The 18,847-nt window shown below is 41.1% G+C and overlaps 1 protein-coding gene across 2 annotated transcripts in view; it reads right to left on the bottom strand.

Annotated features, from left to right (window-relative positions):
• The window catches only part of IRS4 (insulin receptor substrate 4), a 40,449-nt gene extending 22,960 nt beyond the window's left edge, over positions 1–17,489 (bottom strand). For both annotated transcript variants that reach the window (XR_012160973.2, XM_073361231.2), the window contains exon 1: positions 13,723–17,489. Coding sequence is in view for 1 of the 2 variants with exons in the window: in XM_073361231.2 (XP_073217332.1) it covers positions 13,723–17,263 (3,541 nt within the window). In the remaining variant the exon portion in view is untranslated. The remainder of the gene's footprint in view (positions 1–13,722) is intronic.
• Positions 17,490–18,847: the final 1,358 nt, after the last annotated feature.

Here is an 18,847-nt window from a genome sequence, read left to right as displayed (position 1 = left end):
AAATTTACTTTGAAAAGCAAATTTCTCTATTATGCTAGCTGATAATTTATGTAATTTGACTTAGTTTCTAGAACTGCAGTTCTAGTTAAATATCAATTCTGAAATATTTTTCCTTTCTAAATCATTTAGCTGACCTTAAGTGGTACAAAAGGCATACAATACACAAAAAAACATATTTCTAAAAATCTGGGAAATTGTAATTTAGGAAAAAACAGAGAGATCTTTTTGTCTTACAAGCAGCAATCCATGATACAACTATATAATTAACAGATCAAAGATCATTAAAAAAAGCTTCATGAGTAACAGTGAATCAGGATTTTTCTGCACATCAACCTACTTCTCTTTAACTTCCTTTACACAGAAAGATAGGAGGGTAATCTGTACACTTTTCCTGTCAGCACAACCCCACACAACAGTCCACCAACCTTGCACAACATTGAAGAATAGGCATCAAATTTGAAATTCATTGCATTACCTGCTCACATCAATGATTAATATTTTTGGATCACATTTTTTACTGCAACTCAAAGGCTACAAGGATTGACAGTAGTAAAACAGACTACAAGATTCACCGTCAGCTCATACAAATACCTAAAGATAAAAGGTACTTGAAGAAATAAGAACTTAAGATGGAATATGTTTCCATTATTTTAGATCATCACTGTATCACAGTAATGGCTGGGAAAACCATTTAGCATTATTATATTTTGTAAGTATACAATAAAAAAAGCAAGAATAATGTATCACAAAATGTACTTTAATAATATGACAAGTTTAGCTTAAATAATTACTGAATAACTGATTCAATCACGTACAAAAAGTTGGGACTGGGAAGGCAAAATGCATTAGTCCTTTTCTGCATCAAAGGGGACATTGTCCACAGAAGAGTAGAGTTTACAGGGGAGGGGAAGATCTGTCCTGCTCATCCATCAGCGGCTGCATCTCTGATAAGTCCAGAATGTATGTGTTTAGTAGCCTATTTTGTAAAAATGTCTTCTCAGCATATGCCCCCCCTCTACAACACTCCAGTGTTAAATCTATGGTAAGTGGAGACAAACTGCCTTTTTTGTATATCAGGAATTATTGGTATGTATCTTAGCAAGTATAGATTAGTTAGAATCTAGTCACTTACAGGAGAACCTTTCTATTATGTTGTAAATCTAGAATGTAACTGGACAAATGAAAGGCTGATGAAATTCCTAGAAATGTCGTAATAATGAATCTATAGACATCTTTCCACTGGAGAGAGTCTTCCCGAAAGTGAAATAAATACTACAGTGGAGCAGTCAACCTTTAAAATTGTTTAAAATAGTTTCTCCTCATGGAATGCATCCGATGAAGAGAGCTGTAGCTCATGAAGGCTTATGCTCAAGTAAATTCGTTAGTCTCTAAAGTGCCACAAGTACTCTTTCTTTTTGTGAATACAGACTAACACAGCTGCTACTCTGAAACCTCTCCTCATGGTATGATCACTTCTCTATTTTAGGTGGAGACTCCCTCCAAATTGACATAGGTTGATACTGTGTTAGATAATCCAGCTCTCTATTCTGGACTGCTCTTCCATCCGAACTAAAATTTCGGTCTGTATTTCTGATATCTCCTTGTGATGTCCAGCCATCAATTAAGACTTAAAATGAATGGCCAAAATGGAGCTCCCTTTTCTACATCACTGTGGTCAACACCATCATCCTCAATCACTCAAACCTATAATCTTGGCTCAATCTCTGACTCAGTCCTTTCTTTTGACCCACACATACACATTGTGTCTAAATCCTACAACTTCTTCCTATGCAATATCTCCAAGATCTGATCTTTCTTCTCCATCCATACTGCTAAAACTCTTGTCCAAGACCATATCATCTCACACTTTGACTACTATAATCTTCTTTTCTCTGGACTCGTCATCTCTAATTTCATCCCCCTCAAGTCTGCTCAAAATGCTGTGCACTAACATTATCTTCCTGGCTCATCACTGACTGTCACTTCGCCTGTACACACACTTTTTTTTGAATCCCCTTTGTCCACCACATCAAGCACAAGCTTCTTGCTCTTACTTTCAAAATGCTTTACAACTTTATCAAGCCTTTTCTCCAATTGCAAGGTTGACTCCTATCTTCACTCTGCCAATAATGTCTGTCAAGATTCCTTCCCCACTCTGAACTCTAAGGTACAGATGTGGGGACCTGCATGAAAGACCCCCTAAGCTTATTCTTACTAGCTTAGGTTAAAAACTTCCCCAAGGTACAAACTTTGCCTTGTCCTTGAACAGTATGCTGCCACCACCAAGTGTTTTAAACAAAGAACTCGGAAAGAGACCACTTGGAGATGTCTTCCCCCAAAATATCCCCCCCAAGCCCTACACCCCCTTTCCTGGGGAATACTTGATAAAAATCTTCACCAATTGGTACAGTTGAACACAGACCCAAACCCTTGGATCTTAAGAACAACGAAAAATCTATCAGCTTCATTAAAAAAGAATTTTAATTAAAGAAAAAGTAAGAGAATCACCTCTGTAAAATCAGGATGATAAATACCTTACAGGGTACTCAGATTCAAAACATAGAGAACCCCTCTAGGCAGAACCTTAAGTTACAAAAAGACACAAAAATAGGAATATACATTCCATTCAGCACAGTGTATTTTACCAGCCATTAAACAAAAGGAAATCTAACGCATTTCTAGCGAGATTACTTACTAACTTTATAGAAGTTCTGAGTCTGCATTCCTGATCTGTTCCTGACAAAAGCATCACACAGACAGACAGACCCTTTGTTCCCGCCCCCTCCCAATTTGAAAGTATCTTGTCTTCTCATTGGTCATTTTGGTCAGGTGCTAGCAAGGGTATCTTGGCTTCTTAACCCTTTACAGGTGAAAGGGTTTTGCCTCTGGCCAGGAGGGTTTTATAGCACTGTATTCAGAAAGGTGGTTACCCTTCCCTTTATTTTTATGACAATGTCAATCTTGATCACCTGATTCTAACACTGCATCTACACTAGAGAATTTACAGCAGAACAGCTCTACCAATGCATCTGCGCTGCTGTAAGATGTCTTGTGTAGCCACTCTGACAACGGTAGAGAGCTCTCCCGTCGACATAATCCACCCCCAACAAGTGACAGTAGCTATATTGGGGGAGAAGTTTTCCTGACGACATAGCGCTGTGCACGCTACCACGTATGGTGGCGTAACTTATGTTTCTCGGGGGGATGTTTTTTCACACCCCAGAGTGACCTAAGTTTTGCCCACATAAGTGGTAATATAGACATGGCTTTAGCTTCTCTAAAAGTGCGTTTAGGCTTTCTCCCATGCTGCCTCTTATGAATGGGAAAAGCTCGCAGTCAAAATCCACAAAGCCGCCATAACTTATCCTCCTTCAAGTCCCTCTTCAAAACTTACTTCTTCTGTAATGCACATAGTAACCTGATGAAGACTAGGCAAGTGGTAAGTTGCGTTTACCATTCTTCATGGGTTCAGAGTAAGACATCTGCACATTTCATGAATTTTGTTACCCTTTCTCTCCTGCCCTCCACCCCAACCCATTTGTCTCATTCACCTGTTAAGTTTTGTCTTTTAGACTCTAAGTTCTTTGAGGGAAGGACAGATACTTTACGATTATATAGTTCCTAAGCACAGTGGAGCCCCACCCTGGCTAGCATCTGCAATATAAATGTTAAATAATAATAAAAAATGCAAAAATGACTGGTATCATGCAATTTTTGAAAGCTATACTCATACTGTTGGATATGGCAATTACGTGGGGTTCTATATTTATGGTCCAAGTGACTTACAGATTAAATCTGCTCAGTTTACAAACAGATTTCTAGCTGCTCGCCCTGCAAACTCAATTTATAATCTATAGGACAAACTGTTTGCCAGTGAAAGGGTAAACACATCTGATCGCTCTAGAACTATGAAAAGCCAGAAATTCTGGAACTTTACAACAATAATGGAGTCTGTGTATCTAATTACAGTTCACTATAGAGCACTACTGCTGAAGAAGATTGCTAAAATTTTCTAAATCACTGGCCTGAAGTGCAACAATTTTCAGTAAGCAGAATGGATTTTCATTTGGCTTTCATCCAGTAATATTTTATGTTTTGGATCCAATTTTTGCAAAGAAAATGCAACAAAATTACAGAGACCCCAGATATTTGTCAACATTTTAAAGAGAACTGTCATTTTAATAAGGAACCATGTTTCTCAGTTTAGTATATCTTATTAATCTTTATTTAACCCATCTACTTCATCACATTGTTAAAAGCTCTCAAAATTTTAGTTGTCTAAAAAAGTTCATATAAAAGCCATCATCCATCCCCAACAACAATATTTTAGCTTCTCTTGCTATCCAGTTAAAAAAAATTATACTGCAAACTCAGCTTTTTAGCAAGAGCTATAAACAATAAAACAAACTGGCTTGGCATGGGTGCGAGCGAAGAACCACACTGTTCCCTTTGGGAAAAGATGTCATTCAGAAGTGCCTCACTAAGGCTTTATCTACACTGGAACTTCGTTGGCAAAGCTTTTGTTGTTCAGTGGTGTTTAAATACCACTCCCCCCCGAACAACAAAAAAGTTTTACTGATGAAAAGCACCGGTGTGGGGGTGGAAGTTAGTGGTTTTTTTGTTTGTTTGTTTTTTTTGTCAGCGGGAAAACTCTCTCTCTCCTGCCGACAAACAACAGCTACACTGCGTACCTTTTAGCAGCACAGCTGTGTCGCTAAAACATGAGTAGTGTAGACAAAACCTAAATGTACAAGCTAAATTTTAACAACCCTCTCTCACACATTTTAGCATTGTTTGTAATTATATCCATGCATTTTAGTTACATTAAATTATTTAGGGAAACTAACATCAACCAGAAAAAGTTTACAAAAATTGAACTCTTACCATCCACCAAAAATAGTTACTAAACACAAACCCCAAAGGGAAGTCATTACATTTACTGAATTTGCTAACACACTATTGAGTCGTTAGCTTCTATAATAAAAAAATATATATATTTGCACATTTTATATCAATATTTCCATAACATTTAGTTATTAACTGATGTGATACTTTGTATATTTTTATCATTCTATATAAATACAAAAACACAAATAGATGGATACATTATGAGCTCTGTGTGTTGCCTACAAAACTTAACATTCACATTTCCCATTAAACTGCTTATATCCACTTCACTTACAATTATAATCAAATCCTAAAACAAAAATATACTACTTTAAGTATTAATAACCACTTCCAATTCCCACTCTCTTCACATGTGATAAAAGGGTAGCTTCATGAAAACAACAGGAAGTGTGAACTCAGGTAACTGGCTGGCATAATAAACCAAATTTTAAGATGAGACAGAAAAAAATTATGAGATATTCTTTCCCAACATAGTAAAAGTGTTACTTCACAAAAAGAAGGATTTCTCAGTTATCCTTCATGTTATCATATTTAACCCAACTGTCTAGCTGGTGACTCATTTGTTGGATTCAAAAGTCAGATTTTCCAGGAAGTTTTTTCTCTATGTACAGTGTACTTTTTCCAGTTAATTTCTTTCCAGACCAGAAAACAGTGACAACACTGTACACCATGAAGTTTCTATAATCATTAAGAAAAACTATCACATGCCATTCAGTTTATAAATAGCAATGAGTTTTATTCAACTTTTATTTTAATTCTTAGTTCAGTTGTCACTATATTCTTTAGTTTAGGTTTCATGAGGTATACCTAATATTATTTGTTTTATAGTAGTTCCTAAAGGTTCAAGTTCCATTCTGCAAGGCACTGTACAAACATAAGAAAAGAGCTTTAAGAGCTTAGAAAAATCAGTAGATTTTAGTGTTCAACTGACCATGTGAATCATCAGAACTAAAAATGAAAATTTTACACCACTGGAAACCTGGAATACCCCCACTTTCCAAAACTGTAAAAACATTCCTTTCTAGCCATAGTTGTTTGCAAGATATTGAAATTAAAATCACATCAGGGGAGGCACGTTCCTAGTGGCTAGAGCACTAGACTGAAATTTGGAAGACCTGGAAGATTCCCAATTCTGCCACTGGCCTGCTGGATGAGCTTGGACAAGCCACTCTGTCCTTCAGTTTCCCCATCTGTAAAATGAGGATAGTGATCCTTAGCTCCTTGGTAAAACAGAGTGATGTACCAATGAAAAGTGTTATATACAAGCTAGGTATTATTCTGATTGGGTGTGGTGGCATGGTGGCAAACTTCAATTTAACATGCTTTTAGTGGCTATATCTCAAGAATTGCTATAATAGAACTAATGATGTATACTGTCTGAAAGCTTGAAAATGCAGCCTTCAAACAGCACAACTGTTAAAATTTTACTCAAAGGGACTCACGAGATTATTGATAATCAACATAACATGCTTTTATAGCACAGGAATTTTACTTTTTGTTACTAAATATTTGTTACTAAATATTAACTTCATAAAACAGTTTCACAAAATTTGCTTCAAAAGCTAAAAGTCAATTTTAACAAATGAAAAGAAATCCAATATTTTCTCCATTTTACTGGACCAGCATAGCACCTCAAATATGGAAACAGATCTGCTTATGGTGCAAGTGATCCCGTAAGCCTTTACTAAGAGAATAATGTGTACTTCTGTCAAGGTTAAAAGTTTTGCCAGACTACCGGAGATTTATACTGTAAATATTCAACAATATTGTACAGCAAAAATAGTAAAAAATGTTTTAAAGTAGGCAACCCTTTTGCATTAACACCTTGTGTTTCATTACCTGCTGGGGGGAGTGGAAGAACCTTCTTGCAGACCAATCAACTTTTTCTAAACATTGATCAAAAGCAAAAACCCTCAAAATCCAAACCCCGACTAAGAACTCAACAGCCTTTGGACACCATCATATATTTCAGATTTGTCATCCTGACAGACTTGATGGATCAGACTGATTACCTCTGCCTCATTACAGCCTACAGCTATCCTACAACTTCCCAATGTTCAAGGGTGTCTCAACTAACATTTCAACTGCTACTAAGGCTCATGAACTTTCTGAGACTGCTTCAGTTTCAACTAGAACAGAACTGATCAGCTTTTCTTTCTCCCCAGTGAACTTGGATAAGTGCTTGTTCCTTCTCTTCTTGTGATCTGGCAGACATATTTTAATTCTCAAAAACAGGTGAGGACAACAGTTGTGTTTCAACCTGTGTAACAGTATATATATTGATCATTAGATTTCCTTTAATATGCTAATTAAGCTATAAGTGAGGAAAGAAGTCCAACAGTAATTTGCAGGGTGGGCCAATAAGGCAGCTCTCCAGGTCATTACAGCCATTTAAGTATGAGTCACACAACAGTACACTATCAAAGTAAGAGGACAAACAGCAGTAAAATTTTATCCCCTGCCTCCAAAAACAAAGATTTAAATAATTCTTTCCCCAGTTTATTTATTACTCCAGTCCTCTTTTTAGTTGATCAGTTGATACTCTCCTATATCTGACCAAGATTGTTTTAAATAAAGATTAGATTGAAGATTTTTGTTATTTATTTTACCAGGGAATGAACTGAAGGAACAAGTGGAAACAGGGGTCTACTGGGAACACAGGAGCTCCTGGAAATCCATAGATACAAAATTATGTCCAAGAAATACAACTACAATTCAGTCTTGCTTATCTCATATCATCCAAAACCAACTTTTTTCCCCACAAGTCAATTGACCCAAAATCAGGATGAGTCAAACGCACTACGTCTTTTCAGAATAAGACAGAGAATTTACTCAGACAGTGCTCAGAAAAGTGAACAAGGTGAACTGCACCTATTGCTGCATTCCAGTGAGCATAAGAAAATAAAATAAACAAATGGAGGCAATGTCCAGCAGCCTTAGGAGTTCCTGGAAGGATTGGATAGCCTTACAAGCTTTTGCTCCCACCCACAAGAGGAATGATGTGATTTCTACACCTTCAAATGCAAAATTAGGAAGAGAGAGTTTGAAATAGTAGAGGCAATAGTAGAAGGGCAGTAACAAGGCACTAACCTAAGGCTCTAATTTAAGAGAAAAACAGAGATCCATTCAATATTGAATTAAAAAGTAACTTAGCCTTCCTCAGCAGGAATGGTTGGTTCATTTTCTAGCACTGATCACACACCACTGAAGTTACTTGTTACAGTACATGCTCCAGATTCTCTGAACCAAATTTTTGGTGCCCTCATTCTGAGGCCACCATCTCTTGCTGATGGCTGCTCTGACAATTTTTCCTAAAATAATTAACTTTAGGAAAAAAGAAATAAATATGCACATATACATGTCCAAATCATTGTAATTTATTTATGTAGGAGTTTTTTTTTGCAGACTCAATAATAAAAATAATGTGGAGTTGTGTCTACTCTTTACTGGACCTAAACAGAATAGAAACAATAATAAGGTGCTTTTCACATTCTTGCCTTTTTTCTTGTTGCTTCTTTTGCTTTTTTCATTGATTTTTTTGTTTGTTTGTTTTTTAAAGACTTGCTAGTTACTAAGTCTGCTGTGAAGAGTGACATTAACAAACATACAAATATCACTTTTTACAGCACTTACTCAGCCCTGGCAAGCCTGGGGTCAAATTAAGCCCTGGATGGGGAGGTGGGCAGGGAGGCAGTGGGGGTCAGGGGTGATGGAGGATGGGTGAGCTCGGGGCCAGAGCCCACCACCCCGCGCAGCCAGGGAACCGAGTCCAAAGCCCCATGTCCAAGGGATGGGGTCCGGGGGTGGAGTTCAAAGCCCTGTGGCTGTAGCCTGCCCCCCCCCACCACTATGCTGAAGCCTGACCCTATCCCCACCCCTCCCAGAAAAGTGGGGAACTCACTCGCCGCCTGCTTCTCCAGCTTGTGCATCTCCAGAGGGGGACAGGGCCCAACCACTGCTGGCAGCCCTAGGGGAGAGGCCACTGCTCTGCCCCTCCAGGAGGCTCTGGGCTGCAAGAAAAGCCCCTGGTGGCTGCATGTGGCTACATTTGAGAGAAAGAGGAAATTTGTGATTGGGAGCAACAATTAAAGGTACCGGTGGGGAAAAAATGTGTGTCTGAAAACTAACTGCAACCAAGGATTCAGAATCTGCAGTAGCACAATCAAGGCAGTATCAGAACATTATATTTAACAAAAATGTTATATATCACAGTGTCAAGAGAGTTTTTTTCTTAATTCAGCTTTTTTCGTGCTAAGTTACAAGTAAAAATGAAATTGAATTTTGGTCAAAGATATCATAGTTAATTCACTCCTACGTGATAAACCATCAGAGAAAATCTGTTCTGCTTTCAATAGTTCATTCACCTACACTTGAGAAGTGATCCTGTGTATTTTTAAGCATTGCAGCAAGTCACCAGGTTGTTAAAATATGTTACCACAAGATTAAAATGTTTCTTGAAGAAGTATTATCCCTACCATACTGACTTCAAAGATCCAGGGTATTTGTCAATTTGAAGAAATATTACAGTAGGTTATTTAAAGTTATTTTTAGTGGTCTTATGCCTGAACTACTCTGCCAATATAAAACTGCCTCAGTTTGAAAAGAATTTTAAAAAGCCACAAGCCTCGAATCCAAAAAGGGCAGTTACTGGTCAAGTAATAAAACTCCCGATTTGTGAATTTTTCAGAATGACCAATACACATTATTTCCCCTCATGTTTTTCTATTTTAGATTTATAAGCTACCATGAAAGAAATTAGAATACGTTCTATTTTACAGCCTTTAGCCTCCCTTCTAAATCTAGACACCTCCATTTTAAAAGGTCTTTTATTTCAAAGGCTCCAAGACAATTAGCATAAAAATGTTATGTAAAACATGTAAGAAGAAACATGATACAAGAGTGGGAGGGGAAAAGGTGGGGTGATATTAAGCTGTATATCACATTTTCTCTGAACAGAGTAATGTTTTATCTTGAAGAAACATACTTGAACTATACAGGAAACAATTAAATAGTTTATTATAACCCGATTCTCATTATCCACCTCAGTTTCTACAAGGTGCAATAATAAGGTATACGTTAACAGAACGCTGTTTGAAGTAGCTTTGGAGTTCTGCATTCGAGGACAAAATTCCATGACTCAGATTCATGTAATCAAAACCGCAAAATGCTTGCCTCTTAATATCATGTGACAATTTCAAAGAGGAAGCTATTTTGTTCAGTAAATTCCTAAAAATGTAAACATTAGAAATCAAAACCCTATATTATTTTTAGTACTATATAGTCTCACCACCTTAGAACCCAATTTTGCCTAGGCCTAAAAAGCTTCAAGGCAGACCAGTTTTCTTTTTCCATCTATTTAGGGTTAACATCCTGCCCCTCCTCTTTCCATTTCATGAATGGGGAAATATGAAGGGTTGTTTCACATCACTGAACCGGATGAAATTTAGGAAGCAGAACTTGGGATCAGTAGTGCATTAGGAAGCACACTCCCTCTCATATAAGAGCTGCAGTTAAAACTGTATACCTTAGTTAGATTGTATCTTTACATTAGTTAAATAATCATTAAACACACTAAACCATTTTTAAGACAAATATTTCATTATACACAGGAGTCACCTTAAAAGTGGATTGATTTTTTTTTTTCCAGGCAAACACAATGAGTGAGGAGTAGGATTTAAGAAGGGTGTGGGGGGAGGGCAGAATGGGAGAGAATGTAAAGCTCAGCCAAAATTTTGCAAGTGTAGTAAACACATTAATTTGTTACAGAGACAAATCACACTCACAGATTTAAGAGGCAGGAATCTTCCTTGTCCAAAATAAAATTTTAACTTTGTTTATAATCCTGTCACTAACTCCATCACTTTGGGGAAGAGAAACACTATGCTTTCTTATTCAATATTAAAATCAAAACCTTACCATAATAGAACATGGCAAAGTTCTGTTTAGTGAGTAGGGACTTTATTAATGATCTCTGAAAAAATTAAACCATTTTTGTAAGCCATGTTCTTGTTATGGTCCAGATATACACTCTGGATGTGCTGAATGAACGTTAAGACCCCATATCTAACATGGATCAACAATTTGTAAGTGATATAGAAATAGATGTAGGAAATTGAACTAAAATAAGTAAATTATTGTATTATACATTAGTTTGTTCACCACTGAGTCTGTCTGAAGGTCACCCATAAATGAACACACACCACTCACCTCACTCCTTTATGTACCATAATTACATTATGCGGCTTTTAGGAGGAAACTGGCTTTTGGACCTTGTTTTGAAGGAGTATATATTTTTAATAGTTAAAGGGCCACCATGTACTTGAAATCTAGCAATATCATGTACTACACTTGCCTGAGCTGCCTGCAAAGTTTTATGAATACAATCTCTTTTCTGTTTTTAAAAGCTTTTGCCACTATATGAAAGACTTACATAACAACCCAACTGAATGTACAAGAGAAACACTGAAACCAACTGCATGCAAAGTGCTGTCAAATGCACAAAATAAACAAAGTGGGAGGCAGAAAGGGGGAAGGGATTACAGAAAAAAACCTTCCAATCACAGTAATTTTAGATATTTTCTGTAACACTAATAAATAAAATGTTTCAGACAGAAGTGCAACTTTTTAGAATCCATGTTTTTATATGTAAGATTAATAACATGGCCAGAATTGGCTCCTCTGATCTTTCTCCCACTATGTGGGAAATTATACTTTACTGAATATAATTACAACGTAAGTTTTAAAGTCCTGTAAGGATGCTAAAATCAGTAGGATTTTCATCAAATTGGCTGTATCAACCAAAATGCCTTTGATTTAGTGGGCAGATCTTTTGAAGTTGGAGGCCTTCAGCACTTCAGAAAAAAAAGCTTTTTTTTTTTTTTTTTGCATTGGCAACTTTCAGAGTCTTCTAAATTTGATCCCAACCAAGAAAACAAAGCAAAAACAAAGCAAACAAGGCAAACCACACATTTCTGAGAAGCCCCAAGTAGTGGCTGCCAGACTTCAAATAGTATGCTATCTGAGTCAGACTTATAGCTTCCAGTATTAAAGGCTCTCAAATTCTAAATTCATATACAGTATCTTACAACTAAATTTAAACACATGTACAGACTTTAAGGTGAAGACAGAAAATAGATTTATTCAACATTACATAGTCCTTTACTGTAATTAGAGGTACGAAGGTTGCTTTGCATTCCCAAGCAGTGATAAGTACCTGTATAGGATAGCTATTAATACCCTTTCCCCTGTTTTTTCTTTTTCTCTCCTCACTGTTTACAAGAATGGACAAATTACCACTGTTCAGCCATGACTAAATATTTCATCTTAGCAGTCATAAGTTACAGACTACAAATACCACTTTTGCAAAGAAAGAGGTAAAGATATTGCTGTTTGCCATCTACTGTTTCCTTCCCTGCGCTGGAGAAGATAATCAGAAGTGGACTATCATCAGGGGCTAGAGGAGAATAGTATATACACCTCAAAATATGGATTGTGCTGCCAAAGTAAAGTCTTGAAGTTCTAGGATTTAAGAAATACAGCGTGTGGTGGGACAAATACTGACAGATGCTTCATGAGGTTGAGGGTGTGGATGGAACCACAATAAGAGATCCAGCTGAGGAACTACCATTTTCTACTGCCTCCAGAACAGTAGAGAGCTTAATATTTCTCTTCTTATCCCTCATCTGCGTAAGGGTAATCAGACAGGGGTTGTCATTTCTCCAAGGGTTGTTTTTGTTTTTAATTTATACATTAGAGATAAATACAATTGATACTTTGATTACCTTAAACTGGTTAGGATTCAAATCAGGAAAACCTGGCCACCCAGCTTTGAAGTCTGCATTCTGTTTCCCGATCCTGGGTACAGACTTCAAAACCTGCTGATTGCGCCTATTACATACAATTATCTGGCTTCCCACAGACTGAATGGCTCACCAGCCCCTCAGGAAGAGATACAGGAGCGTGGTGATTTATAGGCCTGCCAACCCCTCATATCCTGCTGGAAACTCATACCTAAGAGAATGGAGTTGGAGGGTAGGGATATCAAGGAACAGAATTACTAAACTTTGCAGGAACTTAGCTTCTTGACATCCTGCTTTCCACAAACTTCTTTTTCAAACCCTCAGAAAATTGATTCTCAGCAGGATAGAGAGATATCAAGAACAGAAATCTCAGGGGAGACAAACTTCTGGGCAACCTGGAGGTCTGGTTAACCGAGGTTCAGAACACAGAGGTTTGACTGTACTTGAAAAAAGTAGATACCCACATACCATCCATATAAGAACATACAGTTCATTTTTCTTTTTACTTTATTCAAGTACTGTATTTGAAATCCTAATTGGATTTTTAAACCCCATTTAGCGGTTTTCGATCTTTTCCATTTCATTACCCCATGTTACAACAGAAGAAAATTTGGGATCCCTCCTGTCAAAACCAAGGGTAGGGTGATCATGACCCTGGATTGAGAAGCTGTGATTTAGAGCATGATTAAGGTTTTATCAAGTTAAAATATTTTATACAGTCCAGCTTGAAGGCAGTTAGACAATACGTTGACCTGCCAAGCAAAATATCAACATTTAAGAGTGGGCTAGATAATGCTAAGCTCTTCAGGCCAGAGACTGACTTTTGCATTTCTTCTATGCCTAGCACGCTGTGGTGCTGCTACCAAAAACAACTTAAAATAAGACAGAGAAATTTACAGTAATATTTCCCCATTTTAAAATATAACTCAATTGAACACTCTATGTTTGTGTCAATTATGACATCGAATTCCTGTACTAAAATGTTTCATATGAAAACATTTTTAAAGTTACAAACCTTTTCTTGCAGAGTTACACTTCAAACCATCAGATCTGGTGAAATCTATGCTTACATAAGCTCCACTGTCCAAATTCGAAGTACCATTTTGGAGATGGCAAGTTGGTGCATTAGTGCTTGCCTCACAGTTCATAGAATCATCACGTAAATTCAAAGCTATGTAGTTTAAGCCATTCTGAAATCCAGTTGAAGTATCCCTGGACATCTTGCTTTCGTGACCATCAGAAATGTTTTCATCAGGTTTCAACCAAACATTGTCAAATGAGGCAGAGCTGTGTCTTTTGCTACTATCAGTAAAGAAAGAAGAGGAAGTAGTCACAGCCCCAGCAGAAGAGAATGTTTCAGAACTATGCCTTCTTCGGCCTTGTGGGTCAGCTCGAATCACCTTAGGTCCCATGGGAGGATCAGAGCTAGGAACAGAGAAGCTACCGCTACCTGCATATCTGTCAACAACGCACAGTCGATTTACAATGGAAGGAGGACTATCAATCTTTATACCATTGCTGGATTCTGCGGTAAAAGGCCTAAGTGGTGTCGTTGCCATGTTGAAAGTCATCTCTGTGTAATCATCAGCCCTACTACTTGTACTGCTAACACAAGCAGTATCAAATGAAAGTCTAGCATAGTCATTTGGCTGGTTTCTGGGGATACTAGAACTTGCATAAATTGAAATATCTGTTAAAGAATTTGACAGTTCCTTTGCTACTTTTGGTGACTGCACATCAAGGTCAACACTCATGTAATCAGAAAGTGGTGACTGTCTGTGGTCACTACTCGATCCTAGAGATGATGGAGATCCTTCTGCAGATAAAGAATATGGTGTATTACTTGCTTTTTCACTGAAATCAATATTTATGTATTCACCAGGGCTAGCTGGCTCAGGTGGAGCTGTTCGATCATACATTCTTGGTATAGTATTACTTCCTCTTGTACCTAGGGGAAGTTTTGTAGGCCTGGTAGCCCTGTTCTGTGCAAGGCCTTCATCTGACACTTTCACAACTGATGATTTAGAAATGCCATTAGCTAATGGCTCACTGTTGACACATTTGACATTTTCATGTTCACCATATAACAGTTTTCCAGGTGAGGACATTGGAACATATTCATTATGATCTCCATTTTGTCCTGATAACGTCTTAAAGCTTCGTGGCAGAGAGAAATATGAACTGATGCCTTTGGAAACAGTGTTGGTATGAATACAATTTGAATCACTGGGCTGTTTTGGAACTGCTGAATTACCAGGTGACATATCCATATACTCATTTGTCACTTTTTCATTACCCCCTTTAGAAATAAATCCAGCCAATGGACTTCGTACAGGTGAAGAACTAGCCCTGGGAAACATCATCATATATCCTCTGGAATCCACCTGAGATAACGACCAAGAATTACTAATCTGTTTTGGGACAGACACACTTTTAGGGGTCATTGGCAAATAATCATTGTTGCTTGTGAGCGAAGATGCAACTCCTGGCATCATTGGCATGTATCCATCATCCCTGGCTTTACTTCTGCTTTGGTTACATACAGAATCAAGGGTAGCATCACTGTAGTCAGGTTCATGGTTTTCTTTTAATTTCGGTGATTCCGAACAAGGTAACTGTCTGTGCCTTCCTGCAGAATCTTCATCTAAAGAAGCCGTGGTTTGTGTTGTTTTCTGCTGCACTGTTGCAGAAGCTGGTTTAGTCAGAGAATAAGTTCTTTTTCTGAAGCATTTTTCAGCTTCCATATAATCATCCCTTGAGCTATCATCTGTTTGCTGTTTATTCATGGACATGTATTCACTTAAACAATTCTCTTCTCTGATAGGTGGTGTGTTTCCCAAAGAATCTGGAGTACTACTTCTGACACGAAAGTACCTGAAATCCCCAGGGCTAGAGCCATATTCATCAGAAGAAATAAAGCCCCCATCACTTGGGGACCCACAGACAGATGAACTGGAAGGCCTGGTTAGTGTGTCTGAGGCAGAGCCATGGCCACTACTGGAAGAAACACTAATGGGGCTGGTGGTGGAGGGGAAATGAGACACTGGCAGGGAGGCAGACCTGGTATGATAAGAAGAGGTGAAAGCTGCTCTGACATACCTTCCACTCCCTTCTTGCCGGCCCAAGTTCATCCTTGCAGTGTTCAAATGGATCAGACTTCCAGTCACTGATCTGAAAGGTCTGGTCATTGTCCCTTCCCCTTCACTAGATGTTCTGAAGCGGTATGAACTGCTATTCTTGGTGGTGGGCGGAGTCCCCCCAGTAACACACTCAGTTCTGGATCTTCTCTGCAAGCCAGTCTGGCTAGGAGGCAGGTTGCCCAGATGCCTCCTAGTGGTGATAAAGGAGATAGGATTGGTACCACTGCCACCACCAGATGACTGGCTCTTGCTGCGGGGCCTGAATTCTGTGAAGGCCTTGAGAGCTTTCATGGTCTCTAGGAAGGTCTCATGCATATTCTGGGCAACTACTGAATCATCCACTTGCATCCACAGTTCACCAGGCCCAATGGAAGCAGATCTGCCCACCTCAATAAAGAAGAAGTTCTCTGAGTGCCCACAGCGGCGGATGTTCATTAGCTGCAAGTGGACAGCAGGTACCTCTGAATTCAGCTTGACTAGGTAGATAGCCTTGCTAGATAGACACAGCCTGTACACCCCAGTCAGGTTCTTTGTCTGCCCCAGTCCCTTGGGCTTCACATTAACCTGCCACACCTCCTTGTATATGGTGCCTGGTCTAAGCGCAGCTCCATAATGCTCATCATCCTCATCCATCTGCTGATCTGTCTGGTCCTCCTGTTCTAAGAACCCCCTCTTGCTCTGGTTCATGAGCTCACTGATCGCCTGGTACCAGGCCTCCTGCTCCACCTCATTCTCAGCCAACATGGCAAAGTATTCATCCTTGGTATAAAGGGCAATGATGTACTTATGCTTGGCATCTGCCCTCCGGCTGACTGTGAAGCACTGGTACAGGGGGATCACTCGCTTGGGAGGGGGGCAGCAGAGGATAGCAGACCCACTAGCAGCTGCCGCTGCCCTCAGGCTGCTCTTGAACTTCTTCTCACTGTCATAGTATTCAAGCCTCGCTGGGGCCAGGTGGCTCTCGGCCCGCAGCACAAAGTAGCGCTTGTGGCCATGCTTCTGCTTCCTCAAGTAGCCACATTTCCTCACATCATCCCCCACAGGAGCCATGGAGGGAGCAGCTGGCAGAGGAGCTCCTCGTGCTGGGGTGGCTGGCTGGCCACCTCGCCCACCAGAGAGGGCCCCTCGCCCTGTGGGAGCCGCCGCAGCGGGCACCTCCTCCTCCTGCACCAGGCACAAGGAGGCGCTGGGCGATCTTTTCAGCAGCAGCAGCAGGTGGTGGGGCTGAGTGGGCGGGTAGGGGCCGCTCTCGCCCAGCTCCTGCTGCTCCTCAGCCGTAGTAGCAGTCCTAGGCACTCCAGCCCCGTGGCAGGGGGCGACCCCTCCTCCAACGCTCCGGGTGCCCAGCTCCGCCTCGGCGCCCCTGACCGCGGTGCTACCACCTCCTCCGCCCGGGCCATTCATCCCACTCGCCATCTTAGGGGCCAGAGAGCTGGGGTAGGGGGGAATCCGCCCTCACAAGGGAAGCGTCCTCCAAGCGCGGCTGGACATGAGGCGCCGGAGAGCTCCGCTCCGCACACGAGCTCGCCAGTGACTCCAACGCTCGCCCCTCGCTCACCCGCTCCCAGCCGGTCGCAACGCGCCGGGCTCTGCTACTTTCACTCACACAAGCTGCCTCAGCGGCACCACGGCGAAAACATCACGTGACGCTGCAAGGGAGGGGGAGGACGAGTACAGGGGACGGGGCGGGGCTTCAACCAGCCGGGGGCGGGGTCTTCTGTATTCCAGTGTGTAGAGTGAGGGTGAGAATGGGGAGCCGAACGGCCTCCCCCTGGAGTGAGAGAGGAATATACCAATAAGAGACGGAGACAGCTCCTAGATGGCCCAATCAGGAATCGGGAAAGGTGGAGGGTCTGTGCGCATCCGAAAGAGGAGAGGTTCTGATGGATCGGCAGCGCTTTGGACCAATGAAAGCCGGCAACAGCTTCTGCCTGTCGGCGACGTAGCAAAAAGAGAGGGTCAAAAGTTAGGCGGAGCTTAAGGTGACTGGCAGATGGATGGACAACTTGTGTATTGTCCAATCAGCGCTTCACACACAGAGATACGGGAGACGGAGGCGGGATTTGGCGTGTATGTGGAAGAGTGAGTACAACGAGAGGTGAGGATTTAGAGTAATTAGCAGCCGGATATGCCAGTCAGCGCTTGAACTGCCTCCTGCCCCGTCCAATCAGTACCTCCGAGTGACGTAGCGTACTCCAACTATTTTTTTTGAAAGGAGAACTTCCCACCCCCTCCGCTAGGTTTATAGTTTGGAAGCAGCAGTGATTGGCTGCTGAGGGAGCCAACCACAGAAAGTGGGGAGGGAGGCGGTGGCGAGGAGGTAAACAACCCGTCAGCGCGCGGGCGACCGTTGGGGCCGAGTGCAAAGGCAACCGTCCCTGCTGCTTCAGACAGGGGAGGGGGCTGGAAGGAAGCCCCTTACACACGGGCTGAAGAGAACAATGTAGCATCAAAGGGCGGAGAGCGTATCAGAGAAGGGAAGAACAAGGAGGGCCCTTCTTCTCCCCCACCTGCGGTGCCCACCCCCACATGCAGACTTACATAGTATAGTCATACCATACATACACGCAGTTCACACGTACATAGGGCACAGGCTCAACTCCCATGCTTGCCCCCCACCCACAGGCTCACCTCCCATAAACACAACGCGTACCCCCAGACATGCAGCGCAGGCCACTCACAGGTTCACCTCCCATACACACAGCTTCCCCTGCCCATACGCACACCCCACCCCACCCACAGGCTGGGCTTTCCATCCACATGGCTCACTCCCCAACATACACACAGCACACACCCCCCCATGCATACAGTGCACCCCACCACCAGGCTTGCCCTTTCCATGCACAGAGCACACCACCCACAGGCTCAGCCCCACCCCCCCCATGCACGCAGCACTCACCCCACACATACACAGCGCACCCGATTCACAAGTTTGGCCTCCCATGCACACCGTGCACCTCACCCACAGACTCAGCCCTCCCCCCGTGAACACAGCACCCC

This window comes from Lepidochelys kempii, chromosome 9 (assembly GCF_965140285.1).
Source record: "Lepidochelys kempii isolate rLepKem1 chromosome 9, rLepKem1.hap1, whole genome shotgun sequence".
In the NCBI taxonomy this organism is placed as follows: domain Eukaryota; kingdom Metazoa; phylum Chordata; order Testudines; family Cheloniidae; genus Lepidochelys; species Lepidochelys kempii.
Note: the sequence above shows the minus strand (reverse complement) of the source record. Positions and strands in the feature narration are given on the sequence as shown.